This window comes from Stigmatopora argus, chromosome 23 (genome assembly GCF_051989625.1).
Source record: "Stigmatopora argus isolate UIUO_Sarg chromosome 23, RoL_Sarg_1.0, whole genome shotgun sequence".
Taxonomy (NCBI): Eukaryota; Metazoa; Chordata; class Actinopteri; order Syngnathiformes; family Syngnathidae; genus Stigmatopora; species Stigmatopora argus.
This window is the reverse complement of record NC_135409.1, coordinates 6,860,577-6,880,677: the sequence shown is the minus strand read 5'-3', so window position 1 is coordinate 6,880,677 and position 20,101 is coordinate 6,860,577. Positions and strand designations below refer to the sequence as shown.

The following is a 20,101-nucleotide window of genomic DNA, read 5'->3' as shown; positions in this document are numbered from 1 at the left end:
TGAAAGATGCTCTCGAAAAGACAAAGTGCGTTACGGTGCACTGGTGTCATGTGCGATAACCCTGGTGGCGATGCATTGTGGGAATGTTGCCGTGGCGCCCTGGGCGTGCTGTCCTTAATTGATGCTCTAATTTCCCGCTTCTGGCTCAGTTTTCTCTACTTTTGGGACTGCAGACTTGTGTTTAGAGACACCACAACATTTAACTTATCGACAGCGACAGACATCAAATCATTAATATTTTTTGATAAAGTGGATATTTATTGTTGTTGATGGTGGCCAGTGAGCTCAACCGATTTCTAAATTTGATGTTAATATTTGTCTGCCTGCGTTAGCGTGCTAAAGACAGCATCCGTCATCTGTACCGGCTAGATGTAGTTTGAATATGAATGCGGCATTTCCTCCCCCCAAAATCACTATATTGTCAAATGACAACAAGGCGGTCTTTTTTGGCCATAAATAACCTTGAAATAACATTGAAATGATTTTTCCCTGTGAGATTGACTCTATTCCTACAATTGCTCCATCTCAATTTTGTGGCATTTATTTGTGTTTAATCACGGAGGTTTCCATGGTAACACCCTAGCCGCCCTTCTCACCCCGTTATGAATGATCATTGCTTTTAATTCGAGCTGCGTAGTTTCCCGCCTGGCCGACAAACGCTTTGTCTTGTGGACAGGCAATTTGAACTAGAATGTAACCCATACGTTAAAGAATTTAACAGCACCCTCATATAATGATACAGTAAAAAAAAGTATGAAAAACAGGACACATTTGCATCGTAGCCACTTTGCTTGTAATATGGAATCGCTTACAAATTCCTTTTTATCCTTTCATTTTCTATACCGCTTAACCTCGCCAGGGTTGCGGGGGTGCTGGAGCCTATCCCAGCCTACTATGGGCACCAGGCAGGGGTCAGGGCAGCCAATCGCAGGACACAAGGAGACAGATAACCAATCACATTCATACCTGGGGTCAATTTAGAGCACATGTGTCAAAGTGGCGGCCCGAGGGCCAAATCTGGCCCGCCGCATCATTTTGTGTGGCCCGGTAAAGTAAATCATGAGTGCCGACTTTCTGTTTTAGGATCAAATTAAAATGAAGAGTATAGATGTATATAAAATTTCCTGATTTTCCACCTTTTAAATCAATAATTGTAAATTTTTAAATCATTTTTTTCTGTGTTTTTAGTTCATAGTCCATATGTGCCGATTGACAAAGTAACCAATGATTATTCCAAATCTTTTGTCACAGCCCGCGGAGAAAATCAAGCCTTATCCTTGCATTGGTATTTCCTTGCTACTAAATGTAAACAGAAGGAACGTCTCCTTCCATTCAGTGTCGGGGGGGGGGGCTGCTTTGTTGCCATGGCAAAAATTCATACATGAGACTGCGTTAGGGTATGTGTGACATGCGTGCGCCAACGCAGACAATGAGCGCCGCCCGCTGTTCTTTCGCTGGCCTTTTTTCATCAATGAAATGTGGCGCCGTGATCTCGTAGCTTTCAAGGAGATTCAATCCATCTTTTGTTTCATTTCTGACACTTGCTCTCGTATTGATTATCTGTTCGGTCCACTGGGCCTTTTGGCATGATGCGTGCCAGCTTGTTTTTCTGTTAATGTTTAATTTTGTCCCACAGCACGCACGTTCCATCTGCCGCCCCGTATGGGCCAATTACGCACTTTGAGAGCGACTCGGTGCCAAAATTGCAGTTTAGCTTCATAATTGCACCGAATTTTGAGGCAGCATTGGCTTATTCTTCCTCCCCTCCCATTGGACTGAGCGCACGGGCTATAATTGGCTCTTAATTGCTGCCGTGGCGTCTTCTATTTAGGCCTATGGGATGCACCATTGTACCTACTATGTTACACAAAAAGGATAAAGCACATTGGGGGCTATTAAAGCTCTCCCTCTAATTTCGGTGTTCATGTATCATGTTTTCTCGCATATTAGCCACGTATAAACCGTGCCCTTAAAATGGCTTTAAAATGGTTGAATTTTATAATTTCTCTGATTCACAATTTTCACCTCCACATTCATGGTTTTAATAGGGAGTGCAAATGTGTTACTGATAGGTTCATTAATAGATATACTTTAATAAAAGGAAAGACATCGGAGCAATCCAGCGTTAACTTGCAAGTGAGAATCAATCCTGACTCGTCCCCGTCATGGATCATTTTAAAGAAAGACATCCTCTTCTGTCCATTTAGTTGCATTAGAATCAAAACAATTAAGGTTATCTTATTCAAAACAATTGCATAAGATAACCGAATAACGCAATTAAGGTCTAAAATCAACTGCAACAACAATTGCATATCAGGTCTTCAAAACAACAATTAAGGTCGGAAACCAAAAACAACTGCATAAGAATTTACACAAGCAAGCAACCATTTTTTTGCGACAAATATGCGAGAAAATACGGTGTGTGTCTTTGTAAAAGAATCTGGACCCATTGCACCTCACCTCCTGTTGCCATAGTGATTGTAGGAAGGTTTTTTTGTTGTTTTTTTAAACATGTGGGTGACAACCCCCCAGAAAATCCTGCAAGTCAGAATCCAAACAATGTTTGCATTGTTGCCACGTGAAATCAAAGGAAAGCTCACGGCAGTGGCGCGTTATCTCCGTCCGTGCCCTCTCTCACTCAGCGAGCGAGCGAGCGAGCGTCTATTCGGAGGCAATTGCCAGCTAGAGCTTTGATTTAACTGCTCACCATTTGGCTCATTATTGATATGGCTACAGCAGATTGGGACAGATGACGTTATTCCTCCCCGCGTGTCGCATATGCAAGTTCTCAAAGGACGGAGTTGGCCTGCTGGTTGTTTTTTTTCAGCGTGGCTTGACCGTGACCGGACATTTCGTCGACGGACAATTCGTCCCCAGTGAGTTATAATAACAGACGAACTTAGGGTTTCGTTAAGAGGGGAGAGATTTGTTTTAGTCAAAGAGGAAGATATCGTTTTAATGGCAACTGACACTAATCTCGATTTATTGGCAAAATGTATGCACTGGTATAGAGTTGATGGTTGTCAGGTGCACTATCGAACGTACCGTCGCAAAACCAGTGCATACTTTTTGCCAATAAATCGAGATTTGTGTCAGTTGCCATTGAAACGCAGTGGCAGGCCGTCAGGGTCTTTAAAGCCTTCTCTGCTGGCCTAAGAAATATCTGAATCATATTTTATATTTTCTCCATCAATACTTATTAAATAATTCCAAATTGTCTGTTAGCTTCCTTTCATTGCTTTTCCCCCTGGTTGCACTGCTTCCAGATGTGTGTTTTCATATTGAAGCATTTAACCAATCACATTTCAGCCATTATTTGTTGCCAGGGTCAGAAATCTGCCTCAAGGCCTTCACAATCAGTTCTGCAGGCTCTGCTGCATTAAACAAGTGTCGATAAGACTGTTGCTTTAACCAATCAGATTTAGAGTTGGCAACACCAAAATGCATTGTCACAGGCGTAGGGATACGTTATTGCCTTCTTGCAGACGGAGGGATACATCATCGCTTTCACCAACTATGATTGGCTAGTGATTAGCCAGAGCTACCAAACTGTATTTGGAGCAAGCTGCAAAAGCAAATATATTGTTGTGTTGATTTAAACCCATTTTCAAGACGGACTATGCCAGAAATAAGACAGGACAGGCTCGACTTTTAGCATTAGCTTCGATGGCGATAGAAAAGAAGGAAGAAAGAAAGGAGGATGGATATTTTGTACAGTTAAAAAGGATTTTTGATGAGTAAAATATGGCTATATTCCTAAATAATATTTCAATTGTGGGCCCGGTTCTGATATCCGAAAAGCTCCAGTGTTTGCATTTAAGCTCCAGTGTTTGTATTTAATCACTAAATGCTGCTAGGAAGTGGATTTTACCCCATTTTAGTGCAATTTTTGCCGTTTCGCCATTGACGTCCATCGCTGTCTTTTCCCGGGGAAATTACCCCCCTGGCCCGGATGTAATGTCTGTAAAGCTCCAGTATTTGTATTTAATCAATAAATGCTTACTGGGAAGTGGATTTTACCCCATTTTTGTGCATTGATTAATTGATTATTTTATGTGTCACAGCTGTAGCTGCAGTAGAGGTTTTATAGCCGTAAAATAGTTTTTGAGGGTCGGATTGATTAGTTGAAGGCGCTACGAGAAAATGCACGGACCGCCACTGTTAAAACGATATCTTCCTCTTCGACTAAAACAAATCTCTCCCCTCTTAACAAAACAAAATAGTTTGCATGTCCAGAGTCGTGCATTTTGTTGACGGCCAATTGTACATTTGCAATACTCGGTGATAGAGGTTGACAAATAGACTGGTCCAGCTGATCTATCACCGATCCATTATTTTCTAAACAGAAACTACTCCTCAACTCATTGAAAATGAGAAGCACTGATGTCTCTGTGTTAAATGTGTCAGTGTCACCTCGTCCTTCTATTTGAGTCCCTCCCTGGCGAGCTCTCTCTTTGGAGGCATACACAGGCACGCAGAGCCAATTGTATTCACCGCCATTGGCACCCATAAACGTCCAATGCATTTGGGCCATCTAAAATGTGATCTGTACATCCCTTGTCTGGCTTCACGTTCATTTAAGCGTGGGCTAGCGTCTCCAACGTGCCGTTACCGCACGACCGCTCCGTCCCACGTGCTTGTTTTGTCTAGATTTGACGTCACTGGAAACCACAACAACCATTATCAGAGCAGGCAGGTGTTTTGTCCGTCCGTGTGTGTGTGTGTGTGTGTGTGTGTGTGTGTGTGTGTACAGTTGACGGACAGTCCCACTCCGAGCCCTATTACCAGGGGCAAGTGGCAGCATCATCACTTGTCAGGGTAGCGAATGTAGTAAGCGTGAGGTGAGAGGAAAAGAAGGAGAAGCGTGAGAAAAACACAGTGGGAAACCTTCTGTTTTTCTGATCTGCTATTGTGTATCAGACCAATATTCTGCTGTGATTTTTTTTTTCCCAGACATCGAGCCCGTTTTATTGTTTTTCAACATTTGATTGGCTGTTCTTAGATTCTGGGTTATACATTTTAGCTATAATTTTCGTGACCGGACGATTCGCCGAAAGACGTTTACTATATTATTTACTATATATTAATTACTATATAATTTCTTATGTTATTTTAACACTGAACTGCAACAGGGCTCTCTAGGTATGTGTTGATAATTTCAACATTGGCCCTGGGTGGACTTTTAGCTTATTGCCTCAAGTGTCGGCACAGCGAACTCGTCAAATCGTCTGTAACTTATAAACACAGCTGAGAACGGCTGACTCGAAAATTGTTCATTTGTTTTAAGCTTTTTTGGGGGGGGGCTTCAAGATGACGCCTGTTCTTTGTTTTGAATTTTATCAAACAAAATCTCCCCAAAAATGCAACTTACACTCCAGGGAGATTTATATGTTTTTTTCCACCTCTTCATTGTGCATTTTTTGGCTAGTGCGAATGAATGCGATTTTTTTCCCCCGAAAAATCCGTATTCAGTTTTTTCGTTTACTGCAGTCGCTGCTATTGACGTCATTGGATATCGGATTGGACGTCTGTCATTGTCAGGGACAGCCAAACATGAACATACACTGCCAGCCGATGTTCCCTCTAATTTTTTGTTTGTCTGGGCAGAAAGACAACCTCCCTGAGCACACTGAGTACCGGTGTGAGCAACATCATCTTTCCTTGCTATGGGCACACACCAGTATCACACCTGCCGTAAGCAGGTGCATGTCTACTACACATAAATGATTTAGTAATAATAAAATCTAATGATTAATATCTATGAATGGGCGGCCCGGCGGATGAGTGGTTCTCGCTTCGTCCTCACAGCTAAAAAAAGGGATTTTATTTTGTGCGCTCCATATGATTTGCTGTGCGCAGAGAAGACGAGAGTAGTGCGCAATTGCGCACGCGCGCAGCTTAGAGGGAACATTGCTACCAGCCCTCCCAATTCCTTTGAATTAAGTGAAATTCCCAGTCGTAGCAACCGTATTTGAATTCAGTCCGTCGGCCGTAGACGGGAAGTGACAATAGTCGTGAATATTGTTAAGGACCCACTTAGTAAGGTAGCAAATTGCACACGCTAAATTCTGCGCCGCCGGTTCCGGCGAATGATCTTACAATGGGCTCATCTTCATTCATCACGCTGCTTGTTTTCCTGCGACCGCGCAGACTCCCCAGAACATGCATTAGCACCCAACCAAATTTGAATTTTCCCTCATTTGCCGTTATTAAATGTGTCGTGGATATTTCAACTTGGCGTCAGTGGAAGAATGCCTCCAGCAAATCGGCAATTATAATATGTAGATTTGTTCGCTTTGTTCTCCCGGGCACTTTGACAAGATTTGGAGAGAGTAACTACGGCAATTCAATTTTTCTTCCGTGACAAAAACTGTGTGTTTTTATCTGGAGAAGAAAATGGTGTCAAACTGCAAGAACACGGATCAGGCGTGGTAAATTGTCGGCCTCCTTATTTAAGCGACACGTGCTCAAATTTGACTTCAGATCTCATTTTGCAGAGGAGCCTTTTCCGAGGTGGTCCTGGCCCAGGAGAAGCTGACGGGTCGGATGTTTGCGGTGAAATGCATCCCAAAAAAGGCCCTGAAGGGGAAAGAGAGCAGCATCGAGAACGAGATCGCCGTGCTGAGGAGGTGAGAGAACACACGCAAATGCTCCAATGTTAAAAGTCGGAATGACATACCTTATTTTTGCATCACTCCAACCGGGAATTGTTCAGGGTCTGCAGACATCAACTTTTGGTGCCATTATGTCAGTGTGAACAAATTCAATTGATTGGATTGGATAACTTTATTCATCCCGTATTCGGCAAATTTCCTTTGTGACAGTAGCAAGAAGGGGGGGAATGCAGATATAGAAAAAAAACACATAGTTACAAGTTAGACAGTACAGTCGCAAATGCCGCAGAACAACAAAGCAAAAGCACAAAGTACAAAGCAAATAAATGTAGATGGGATCATTAAGAATCACCAAATCAAATCGTTAAGACAGAAAAGCAGCAAAAACTTGGGAAACACTCCACTATACCATGTCATATCCCTATAATTGTATGAAGCATAATGCCTCTGGAGTGAAACTGAAGCATCCACAAGAGCTCTTCTCCAAATTGTTTTCTCTCATGATCACCCCAAAGCACTCCCTAAATACACAACGTCATTTGTCTGCGTCTAACCTGTACTGGTATTGTACACCCATTATTTTCCTTCTGTCCTCACCTGGTTGTCGTCTAGCGGGAATACCCGCCAGAGCGAAGGAGAATTACAGGCGCTCCCGGAGCAAGAGATGATTAACCCACATGCCCGCACTAAATCAGTTGCGTCGGAGGTATTAGGATAAGGCATGTGCGCGCTTGCATAAAGCGCTAGCTCTCCCCTGTGTCGTAATCGCCGCCAAATCAAGTGACAAAGTGACAAAGATGTGACCGGATGGGAAAATGGAGGGTCCGAAAAAAGGATGCCGACCAGGCCACTCCAATTCTGTTCATGGGGCAGAATGCTAATGAGAAATAATATTGCCCCAGAAGAACCGTGGCTCATTTCGTTGTGTTAATGCGCGAACCAAGGTGATGAAGTTGTCATTGCAGGATCAAGCATGAAAATATCGTGGCGCTGGAGGACATCTATGAGAGTCCAGATCACCTTTACCTGATTATGCAACTGTGAGTTGAATTTATCTTATAAATCTTGGACGTGAATCACCCACAAGTGCCCTACTCACCTCTTCCAGAGGTTTACGTAAGAGGAAGCGCTGTTCTGGCACTTGTTCTGGAAAGCGTTCGGTGGAAGTCGTGGTGGCGGATTACACGACTGTGGCGGTATTTGCATCTTCATGGCAACAGATTAGTGCTCGTGTTTGGGGTTTCTTGATACCCAAGACAAAAAGATCAAATCAGGAGAGTTGTACCGTATTTTCACGACTATACGGCGCATCGTATTTTTTAGCCGGTGTCAATAACGAGTGCTATTTCTGTATTTTACACACACAAAGGACGCACCGTTTTTATAGACGCACCCAGGCATGGCAAAACATACACCAGCGTAAACATACACGCTACACCCACACGCTAAAAACACGTTTTTAAAAGGCAACAGAAGCAAAACTGAGTTCGGCTGTACTTTATTTAGCCATTTTACAATGTACTCACGTCATCATCACCCACAAATCCATCAAAGTCCTCATTTTTCATTCATTTTCGGAGTTTTATACGTTCGTCCAGCCGGCAACAATCCATTCGCAAATAGTAGCTAGCGTAACTTTTCCAACGCTGCTTTCCATGCTTCGTCAAGCTGTGTTGATGTCGATGTATACAGGCCACAATCCATTGGGTGTATTGACAAAAGAACTACATATCCCAGCAGTCACTGCACAGTACTTTTTCTACGGGGAAAATAGGAGAGTCGGGGGCTGCTTGCCGTAGTTGTGAGATCTGTAGAGGATGGTGTACCCTATCCACCGATTTATTTTATTTTATCGTGATAACAATTTTAGTATTGGTCCATATATAAAGCGCACTGGATTATAAGGCGCCCTGTCTATTTTGGAGAAAATTTCAGACTTTTATGTGCGCCTTATAGTCGTGAAAATACGGTATATTGATCCATGAAGTTAATGTGAGTTTTTCCCTGTGAAAACTAAGGACACTTTAATTTGAAACTGGTTACGACATACTTCCCGCTCGCATCCTAAAGTGCACGCCTTCGCTGGAGCGGCAAGGACAGAACCAAACCCAATTGAGTTAGTCCAAATCCATTTGATATGGCCTTTTGGCTGCAGGCTGCACTCGGCTGCATATTTCTTTGCGCCTTTGTGTCGTAGTTTGAGACTGAAAACAAGCTTACAAATGCTCCAAGTTTACCAAACTGCATTCATTCTCACAGTTCAATTTTTGATCAAATCGGCGTAACGTCACGGAAGTCGCCCGACTTGTTTGAAATATACTATTCCCCCGAGATATCAACTGCGGCCGAGAACGAGCAGTCGGGCGGCGGCGTAGCAGATCAATGCGAGCGTGTCGACGTTTGCTTTAGTTCCCCACTCGTATTATGTAAGCGCGGACACCGTGGGGAAGGCAGCCAAAGAAAAATCGATGCCATTGAGTGCGGCGAGACTAATCGTCTTTTAATGTGACAAGTGATGTTGTAAAAGAGTCCTTAAAAAATGCTGTTTCAAATTTTGTTGAGAAAATTGACGGCCTATCTTGAAAGAGCATCTACGTGAGGGTCTGCTGGGATGTTTTACCTCGTGTCTTTATTGTTTTTTGTTACTAAACAGACTTTTAGAATGGACAGCAATTGACTGCCATTGATGGGAAGGATGTCCTGGTACTTTTTTGACCTCCCATTCTTTTTTGGTCATGTTTTTATTAATACCGTTTGGGGTTTAAGAAGCATATTTTTAGATTCTTTACAATACAGTGGTACCTCGACATACGATCATAATCTGTTCCGAGACTGAGATCGTATGTCGAGCTTTTCGTAACTCGAGCGAACGTTTCCCATTGAAATGAACTGAAAACAAATTAATTCGTTCCAACCCTCTGAAAAAACACCAAAAACAGGATATTGGATTGGAAAAAATGTTTTATTTGTTCTAATTCGCCATCTATTAACAAAGTAACGCATAACTAGTGGTTTAATAGTAATAAAATGTTTAATATAACTAAAATAGGGCGGTGTTGTGTGCATGAGTATCCTTCACTTCATCCACGGCAACAACGCACTCGTAAATGAACAAACAAATCTAAATTAACTTGGATAAATACATATAGACACTCAACGTTTAATGTAACTTCACACAAAACTGAATTCTAATTTTGTTTTAATCTTTTTTTACCTTAGTTCTACGGGTTGACCCCACCTGGACGTTCTGCCGCAGTCTCCAAAACGAACGCATGAAGAGTTGTTTGGAACTTGCCGCTTCCCCGTGTCTGATTACCGAGTGTATTCCAGATCTTTTCTTTGCAAAACTCTGCCGATCCATTGTTGTTTACCTTGTATAACCTTGTAAATGTAGACCAACGTGGGGAAAAAAAACGGGTGGGGAAATGCAAAGTCCGCCCAGTGCTCGTAGATATATTTTATACACGAAAGAGATGCAAAAAAGACAGTGCCATGGCCACCTGGCTTGGTCGCATCACGAAATTTTGATCGTATCTCGGGCGAATTATTCGATCGAAATTTCCGTCGTAACACGAGCATGTTGTATGACGAGAATGTTGTATAACGAGGTACCACTGTAATGTAAGATGATCAAACGATCACTTAAACACGTGAATTCAATGCCATGCGTTCCAGTTCAAATGGATGAGCACGGTGTGTTTTTTAATCTTTAATCTTCTGAGAACTCAAATCTAAAAATGACACCACCTTTTTCCCGTTTAATGAGGTGGTAGTCCTCCAGCAAGGGGCGCCACCTTCCTTCACAGCAGATCCTGACTGAGCCAATACCAAATCAAGCCTCTTTGTTTACAACCTAATAAATACTTGACCAATGCGTTTATATGCTTTAAAATCACGTTCACGTACGAAAACTGATCATGCTTTGACTGCGCAGGGTGTCTGGTGGCGAGCTCTTTGACAGAATCGTGGAAAAAGGTTTTTACACTGAGAAAGATGCGAGTGCGCTCATCCGGCAAGTTCTGGATGCTGTCAACTATCTGCACAACATGGGCATCGTGCATCGAGACCTCAAGGTAACGTACGCTATTAGTAGTATCGTCACTAAAGCTCGCACAAATTAGGTCTTTAATAGTTGCAATTAGTCAAAGGTCATTAGGGCACTTGTTATTTTTATTGATTACAAACATCATCAATCACTTTTCATGGAAGTGGATTTGGAATGTTGTTATATTTTGTCTATAATTATCACCATTTACTCCATTATAGTTTGATAAATGAATACCGTATTTTCACGACTATACGGCACATCGTATTTTTAGCCGCAGTGTCAATAACGAGTTCTGTTTCTGTATTTTACACACACAAAGGACGCACCGTTTTTATAGACGCAGCCAGGCATGGCAAAACATACACCAGCTTAAATATACACTCTACACCCGCACGCTAAAAACACATTTTTGAAAAGGCAACGGAAGCAAAACGGAGTTCGGTTGTACTTTATTTAGCCATTTTACAATGAACTCACGTCATCGTCAACCACAAATCCTCATTTTTCGTTCATTTTCTGAGTTTTATACGTTCGTCCAGGCGGCCACAATCCATTCGCGAATAGTAGCTAGCGTAACTTTTCCAACGCTGCTTTCCATGCTTCGTAAAGCTGTGTTGATGTCGATGTATTCAGGCCACAATCCATTGGGTGTATTGACAAAAGAACTACATATCCCAGCAGTCACTGCGCAGTACTTTTTCTACGGGGAAAATAGTTGAGTCGGGGGCTGCTTGTCGTAGTTGTGAGAGCTGTAGAGGATGGTGTACCCCATCGACTGATTTATTTTATTCTATTGTGATAACAATTTTAGTATTGGTCCATATATAAAGCGCACTGGATTATAAGGCGCCCTGTCTATTTTGGAGAAAATTTCAGACTTTCATGTGCGCCTTATAGTCGTGAAAATACGGTAAGTTTGGATTTGGGCTTAGTGTAGTATAACAATGTCCTGAAAAAAAATTACAAAATGTATTATTTAGGTTTCTTTTTCAATTCAATGTACATTTCTCCAACGAGCGTCTTCTTAATCTGTTTTTTTCCTTTAGCCAGAGAACCTGTTGTATTTTAATCCCCAAGGTGGTTCAAAGATCATGATCAGTGACTTTGGTCTTTCCAAGATGGAAGGTTGCGGTAACGTCATGTCTACTGCCTGCGGCACACCAGGATACGTCGGTTGGTGATTCTTCTTTTTTTTCTTGTTATTTTCTCTGTCAGTGAGCTTTTATCTTCTGATACACATTTTTTTCCAGCAGACATGAATAATTCAATGAGGGCATGCAGCTTTTGTCTGACCCCTCGCGCAGGCCGGGTCATCGTTGTTTATTTAGCGTGCACGCACTCCTCGTATTAATCAGCCACTGCCAGAGCCATCCTCCTCATTCAGTCAACATCAAGTGTGCGCCTGCGTTTGCATCTGTTGTGACAAGACACAGATGTTCAACACCGGTCCGCGTCAACATAAACATGGGATTGCTCAACTTGGTAACACGCAATAGCGAGTTTCTTGCGCAAACAACGATAAACAAGGATAGCTCATTTTGAAGCAGTACCGTATTTTCACGACCATAAGGCGCACATAAAAGTCTTACATTTTCTCCAAAATAGACAGGGCGCCTTATAATCCAGTGCGCTTTATATATGGACCAATACTGAAATTGTTATCACGATAAAATAAATCAGTCGATAGGACAACTAGAAACTAATCTTGCTTTCTAAAATCATGAAAGTCAAATAAACTCAGCACTTGTGTGTGTTTGGTTTACTGCTTTTCAAATTCTATGCCTTATAATATTTATAACTCCAATAAAAAAAGACTTACAAAACATTAGTAAGTGAAATTAAACAGATTTATTCGCCCCCAATTTTCCTACAATTATTTACTAAAACAGCTACAGTTTGACGTTAAACACTGCTACTTTGAAATCACTTTCAGGCACTGTCGTATGTAAACAAGCACAGTTTTGTTATAAAAAAGGAGCCTCGCTAGTGATAAAACGTGCCAAAAGATTACTCATTTTATGTCTGTTTTAGCGCCAGAAGTTCTTGCTCAGAAGCCCTACAGCAAAGCAGTGGACTGCTGGTCTATTGGAGTCATCGCGTATATTCTGTAAGTTGTGAAAATTGCATGCGTTTGTCCATTTTCAAGAGTTCCGAATAGTGCTATATGATATGATGATCCACTATATATCACCGAAATTATATCAAACTTGATTTATACATGTCAACATGCCCAAAAATGGAGCTTCTATTTTGAGATGCACACTTTGGCCAGCAGGTCGATAGATAAATGTGTACAGTGGTACCTCGACATACGATCTTAATCCGTTCCGAGACTGAGATCGTATGTCGAGCTTTTCATAACCCGGGCGAATGTTTCCCATTGAAATGAACTAAAAACAAATCGTTCCAACCCTCTGAAAAAACACCAAAAACAGGATATTGGATGGGATTTTTTTTTATTTCTTCTAATTCGCCATCTATTAACAGAGTAACACATAACTAGTGGTTTAATAGTAATAAAATGTGTTTAATAGAAGTAAAATTAGACGCATTTCGCGGAGGGAAGAGACAGTGACATACACGCAGGCGGGGGGGTTGTCCGGGTGGACTTTATCCACGACGACAACGCACTCGTAAACAAACAAACAAATTTAAATTAACTTGAATTAATATATACAGACACACTCAAACATACGTTTAATATAACTTTACACAAAACTGAATTCTAATTTATTTTATTTTTTTGTAACCTTTGTTCTGGGCGGGTTAGCGGTTTGCCACGCCTCCACCCTCACGTTCGCTATCGATGGGCTGCATGAAATATTTAACATTATTGGCAGGGCCGTTTAATGTCAATTCAAAAAAATGTCTCATTATTCACTGAATAATTAAAAATGCATTATCGAGCATCGTATCGATATCGTAATTTATAATGCCCATTATCGCAATTTTTTTTTCCATATGGCGCAGCAAAAGTTCAGAGTTCAAAAGACCGAGGTCAGCGACGGGTTAGCGTGCTGAAAAGTGTGCGAGACGACGGAGAAGAGAGAAAAAAAGCGACTCCCTGCTGACAATTTGCACAATTAGTCTGCCGATTTAGACCTTGTTAGCTTTTAGCTGCTGCTCAGGTGGAAAGATCACATCAGGTAATCAGCCATGATAATCACCTGGGATTTGCCGTGCAAGGGCGGTTTTGTGCGTCAGCCAAGTGTCTTAGGTGAAAAAAAAACAAAAAAACGAAATCTGAGGGTGTATCGATGGGGAACGGCATTTTAATGAGTCTTTCAGGGAAATCTCAGAAGTTTGGTAATGAGACGCAGATGATGTTTTGCTGCATCAGCGTTCATTACCACAGTGGATTCAAGCAATTTGTCTTCCACACTCCAAATTTCTCAGCGAGTTGATGGGGCGAAGCGTCAAATGGCTCCGAAAGGAGTGCTGTAAAAAATGATGAAACGGAGTTGACTCACTGCACTGTATTAAAGAGAAGAGAAAAAAAATGGCCCATCATATGCCAAGCAATCATCCTTATGTTGTCAATTGAAGTGAGTTCATTGCTAGATATCAAATCTATTGGAAGTGGGGGTGGCAGCAAACCAACATTCACCGGCACCCTCCAATTTCAAACGAGTTAGACGTCTATCCCCCCATCAATAGAAGTACAGTCGTACCTCGTGATACGACCGCTCGTCATACAACATGCTCGTGTTACGACGAAAATTTCGATCGAATAATTCGCCCGAGATACGATCAAAATTTTGCGATGCGACCAACCCAGGTGCATCTCTTTCGTGTATAAAATATATCTATGAGCACTGGGCGGACTTTGCATTTCCACACCCGTTTTTTTCCCCACGTTGGTCTACATTTACATACAAGGTAAACAACAATGGATCGGCAGAGTTTTGCAAAGAAAAGATATGGAATACACTCGGTAATCAGACTCGGGGAAGCGGCAAGTTCCAAACAACTCTTGATGCGTTCGTTTTGAAGACTCCGGCGGAACGTCCGTGTGGGGTCAACCCGTAGAACTAAGGTAAAAAAGATTAAAACAAAATTAGAATTCAGTTTTGTGTGAAGTTACATTAAACGTTGAGTGTCTGTATATATTAATCCAAGTTAATTTAAATTTGTTTGTTCGTTTACGAGTGCCGTGGATAAAGTCCCCCCCAAACACCTTCCCCCGCCTCCGTGTATGTTGTTGTCTCTCCCCTCCACGAAATGCGTCTAATTTTACTTCTATTACACACATTTTATTACTATTAAACCACTCGTTATTTATTACTTTGTCAATATATGGCGAATTAGAAGAAATAAAACATTTTTTCCAATCCAATATCCTGTTTTTGGTGTTTTTTCAGAGGGTTGGAACGAATTAATTTGTTTTCTATTCATTTCAATGGGAAACGTCCGCTCGAGTTACGAAAAGCTCGTCATACGATCTCCGTCTCGGAACGGATTACGATCGTATGTCGAGGTACCACTGTACTTGATTTGCAACACTGAAAATGGGATTTCATTCATGACTTTGTGAAAAATAAATAAAGGGAGGTGCAAATGACAAATCTCCCCATCGGCAGGTTGTGTGGTTACCCCCCTTTTTACGACGAGAACGACTCCAAGCTGTTCGAACAGATCCTCAAAGCCGATTACGAGTTTGACACGCCGTACTGGGATGACATATCTGACTCTGGTGAGCCTTCCCTCCTTTTTTTGCCGCACGTGCGTTTGCCGTGATATTATTTTATACCCCTGAATCGATGCGGGAACACGCAGATGGTGTTCGGAACAAGAAAATCCACTAAGAACAATGACTTTCTGTATGTCAAATTACAAAAATGTGTGTGATAGAAATGAATATACATATGCATGGGTATGGGTATGGTATGGGTATGGGTATATACACACCAAACGTTTTATTTTTATTTTTAGGTCTACAAACGATGAATCGAGTGTGAAAAAATAGCCATTGTCTGCATGATAAATTGACATAACGTGATGGGTACACAGTAAATGTTGTTTTCCAGCCAAGGATTTCATCAGCAATCTGATGGAAAAAGATCCAACCAAGCGCTTCACCTGCGACCAGGCCCTGCGACACCCCTGGTGAGCTTTGCGCTCACTCTGAGACCGCCATCAAATGAATGGCCGTGTTCATTCCGATTCGAGCGCCGCAACTGGGTGTGCCCTTGTGATTCAGGATCGCCGGGGACACGGCGCTCTGCAAGAACATCCACGAGTCCGTCAGCCGACAAATCAGGAAGAACTTCGCCAAGAGCAAATGGAGGGTAAGATAGTCCCGCGCTTTGGTTACCATTGGGCGCTGCCACTTCACCCATGGCCATATTTTTCCAGCAAGCGTTCAACGCCACAGTAGTGGTTCGCCACATGAGGCGGCTGCAGCTCGGAAGCAGCGCGGCCAGCGCCGTGGACGCCTCCAACAGCAGGCCGAGTCAGAAGCCGGCGCCGGGGCAGGGCCAGGCGGGGGAAAACCGGGTGGCGCCTAGCCAGACTTCGTCCTTTGATAACTTGGCGGCGACACGCAAGGAATGTGAGTAGTGACTAGTGATGTAATGTCCCCATCCAATACTCAGTATCGGTATCGGCGCCCGACACACTATTTTTGGAGTGTCGGACAATTTCGGATTAGGTCGTCAGATCGGATCAGATCCGATAGCCACGTATGTTTTCAGTACTTCCGTGCTCTTAGGTAGGTCCTTGAATCAGCCTTGATTTAGGCACGAGTACTCCCAATGCACCCCGACAGCTCTTTGTTTGAACTAAACAAGGCTTTCAAGAGCAAGGCTTATACTTCATTGCCAACAAGTATGAGAATAATAAAGTGCGCATAACTAAAACCGAGAAATGCGTTCTTTAATTGCAAGGCCACGCTTATAAATAGCTGCAGGCAACTGTATTATAAAATGAAATAAGAAAAAAATCTGACAAGTACATTAACACGTAATATCGTAAAAAAAGCAATGATTTTCACTGATCTAAAAATGAGGGCATCGGATCGGAATGGGCAAAAAACATTGCAAGTCAAGGTATTTTGCGATAGCTCAAAATCAAATACCAGCTCATTTTTTTCTTAGTTTTACAAGTACAGTGGTACCTCGACATACAATCTTAATCTGTTCCGGGACTGAGATCGTATGTCGAGCTTTTCGTAACTCGAGCGGACGTTTCCCATTGAAATGAACTAAAAACAAATTCATTCGTTCCAACCCTCTGAAAAAACACCAAAAACAGGATATTGGATTGGAAAAAATGTTTTATTTCTTCTAATTCGCCATCTATTAACAAAGTAACACATAACTAGTGGTTTAATAGTAATAAAATGTGTTTAATATAACTAAAATAGGGCGGTGTTGTGTACACGAGTATACTTCATTACCCAACTGCGCGTTGTGCGTTTCCTGGTCGAAACTCGTCTGAATAAATCGTTCAGTGCTCGTAGATATCTGTTTAGACGAAAGAGATGCGGCAAAAAAAGACAGTGCGCTACAATGATAAACAGCCTCTCATGTCATGGCCACCTGGCTTGGTCGCATCTTGAAATTTTGATCGTATCTAGGGCGAATTATTCGATCGAAATTTTCGTCGTACCACGAGCTGATCCTAGATCGAGGTACCACTGTGGTTTGTTTTTTTTTAAATACCAGAATGACGATGCTTCAAATGCCATGCATAAATCTTGGACCAAAACCCTATCAAACATGACCAATTTTTGGCTCGACAATTTGAGTTGGATTAACTTCCCCCCAGGTGTCCCCGCAGCGGTCACCCCCTGCAGCCTGGCCTCGGCAGCCGCCTCCCCCACGGCGGGGTCCGAGCTGAGTCGACCGCACCCTTCGGCGGTACCCGCCCCAGTGCTGGCGGAGACCAAGTGACGCCAGGTGCCGCCGGAGACCTGCTGGGAGGCCACGGCGCTGTGATTCCTCAATCCTCACCATTGGCGACATTGGGCGTCCAATCCAGCGTGAACGTTCATTCGCCACCCCCGGTCAAAATGGATTGGACGCTCCATCGCCGCCAATGAATGGAATGTTTTCATTTTTCATAACAATGCAGTTTGTGTACTTAACAGGAGGATTTGTAACCCCAAAAACCATTATCAAGACCACCAGTCGCCACTACCTCATGCTAATTACCAGCTTTTGAGTGGAAAAGCTCCTCCAGGTGATATCCCATAATCCTCCTCCACCGACTTTGTTTTCATTTGATGAGTTGACCTTTTTCTTTCAGCCCACGTCGCGTGTTTTTGCCATTTAAGAAGTGCTTTTAAAGTACCAGACGACTGTTGAACATTTAAGTTTGTGCTTTCTCCATTTTTGCGCGTAAGAGCTGCCAATGTTTATCAAACATGAAGTCAAGATTGTTGGAGTCGCGTTCATTTCAAACAGCGTTTCTCTCAAACGAAGCCATGATGTCGCCGCGCGTTCCGTCGTGCTCAGGGAAAACCGCAGCTGCGCCGCGTGCTGGCGACCCGCCGCTTTAGTTTCATTTTCACTACCAAAGTCGTACACTTTAGCGACTTATCGTTCCCGCGTCCGAAGACAGACATTTACTCACTACTTCCCCGTGACCGGACGATTCGCCGAAAGACGTTTCGCCGACGGACAGTTCGCCGAAAGGACGTTTCGCCGAACGGACGTTTCGCCGAACGGACGTTTCGCCGGACGGACGTTTCGCCGAACGAACGTTTCGCCGAAACGGGATTTGCGCACTCGCCCCGCCCCCGGATCGTGTGTGTATATGTTTTTCAACCTCGGCACAAAAAACAACACAATGAGAAACATCCCCACTTCTATTTGTTTAATAAAATAATAAATTCAACACTTTAATTTTTCGGCAAAACGTACGTTCGGCGTACTGTCCGTTCGGCAAAACGTACATTCGGCGTACTGTCCGTTCGGCAAAACGTCCATTTGGCGAACTGTCTGTCGGCGAAACGTCTTTCGGCGAATCGTCCGAGTACCCTACTTCCCGCATTCAAAAAATGACAATTATGGATTTCGTCAGTGGCGAGCGATAATGGCCTTAATTTTTGCGGCACATATCAGTTATTTGAGGCGATCCCTTTATCGTGAATATGTAGCCAAAGACCGGAGTAAAGAATATTTCATGGGTTTGCAGAAGATAACATTGCTTTGGTAGATTTTGTATGATTTGATATGATAGTTGCCATCATTTTTTTCCCAGCGTATTGATCTCCTTTTCCGATAGCGTCGCTGCCTGATGTCGAAATATGACGATCCGTCGATTCGAATGGACAAAACAGTTTCTTTGTTGGGTTTTGTTCTGGTTTTCAGATGCCGGTGACATGCTTTGTGAGCTCATAGTATTTGTAAGTATTTATGCACATGTTATTTGAAGCCACTTGCATGGAGGACAAACTGTATATATTTGCAAAACCCTCAAAGAGAACCAACGTTGGTCGTCCTGTGTACCCGCTGGTTATTTTAGCGTGTTTTTAGCTGGATGTTGTCTTTGTGATCTGTCTCGATCAAGTGTGTTTTAATGTATTCATGTGTCAAAATAGTCACTTTGAATCTTCAAATTTCACCATTCAAAAGCCGATAAGTGTTTTTCAAGTTTCATGTTTTTTCTCAGAGGAAACCAACCGTCGTTAACGAGAAACCTTTATTCGTAAGGGCTGAATCTATCATGAGGAGCCTGTGTGATGTACATATTGAAATAGATTGCTATGCATTTTACAAAAAGAACCAGAAAAGTCTAGTCTACGAATCACTGGCATTATTATTATTATTTTTACCTAGAAGAAAAAAAGCTCCATCTTTGTTGACTCATCATTCAATGTCGTTAATTATGAATCTGCACAGACTGTTCTGGGCATGTTTCAATGTTTAAAGATTTTATGTACTAAGATGGTCAATATAAATTTACAAATGTTTTGCTGAATGGAGGGAGTGGGTGATTGTATCGTCTTTGGAATGTTCTGACCTGGGGGGAAATAAAGCAACATTCCCCCCTGAAATGTTTGACATTTTGACTATGTGGTCAAAGGCTCAGTGTTCCCGAACCACTTCAGTGTCAGTGAAGCAACATTTAATGATCTCAGGCTTATGTTTTTTGCCATTTTAAAGGAAGAAATCCAAAGCTGTGACTCCTATGGAACTGTGTATCATGTCATTGATAGTCTGTAACGTGACAAACGGGAAAGAATGTATGACTTCAAACGATATATTCGCTTTATGGATTTCGAAGCCAACTGTTTGTACGACTGAAACTCTCACGCCGCTTCTCGTCTGTAATTTGCCCGACGACAACCCCCCCCGCTTCCGACTTTGTGCGTCCATGGGGCTTGTATATCAGATGCCTTTGACAATCATGTGCACATATCGAAGTCACCATGTCAGCACAGGCTGGATTGTCTTTTGTTTCCTGGAATAAATCCTGATTGATCACAAAAACA

General features: G+C 42.5%; 1 protein-coding gene across 3 annotated transcripts in view; it reads left to right on the top strand.

The window, feature by feature from the left end:
- camk1da (calcium/calmodulin-dependent protein kinase 1Da) overlaps positions 1–20,101 on the top strand; it is a 25,977-nt gene extending 5,876 nt beyond the window's left edge. For 2 of the 3 annotated variants that reach the window (XM_077594364.1, XM_077594363.1), the window contains 10 exons: positions 6,498–6,629; positions 7,580–7,654; positions 10,549–10,687; positions 11,709–11,835; positions 12,694–12,769; positions 15,243–15,355; positions 15,690–15,768; positions 15,863–15,950; positions 16,018–16,213; positions 17,431–20,101. In XM_077594364.1, the coding sequence (XP_077450490.1) occupies positions 6,498–6,629; positions 7,580–7,654; positions 10,549–10,687; positions 11,709–11,835; positions 12,694–12,769; positions 15,243–15,355; positions 15,690–15,768; positions 15,863–15,950; positions 16,018–16,213; positions 17,431–17,555 (1,150 nt within the window). In that variant the 3' untranslated portion in view covers positions 17,556–20,101. The remainder of the gene's footprint in view (positions 1–6,497; positions 6,630–7,579; positions 7,655–10,548; positions 10,688–11,708; positions 11,836–12,693; positions 12,770–15,242; positions 15,356–15,689; positions 15,769–15,862; positions 15,951–16,017; positions 16,214–17,430) is intronic. The other variant, XR_013298402.1, reaches the window with a different exon arrangement.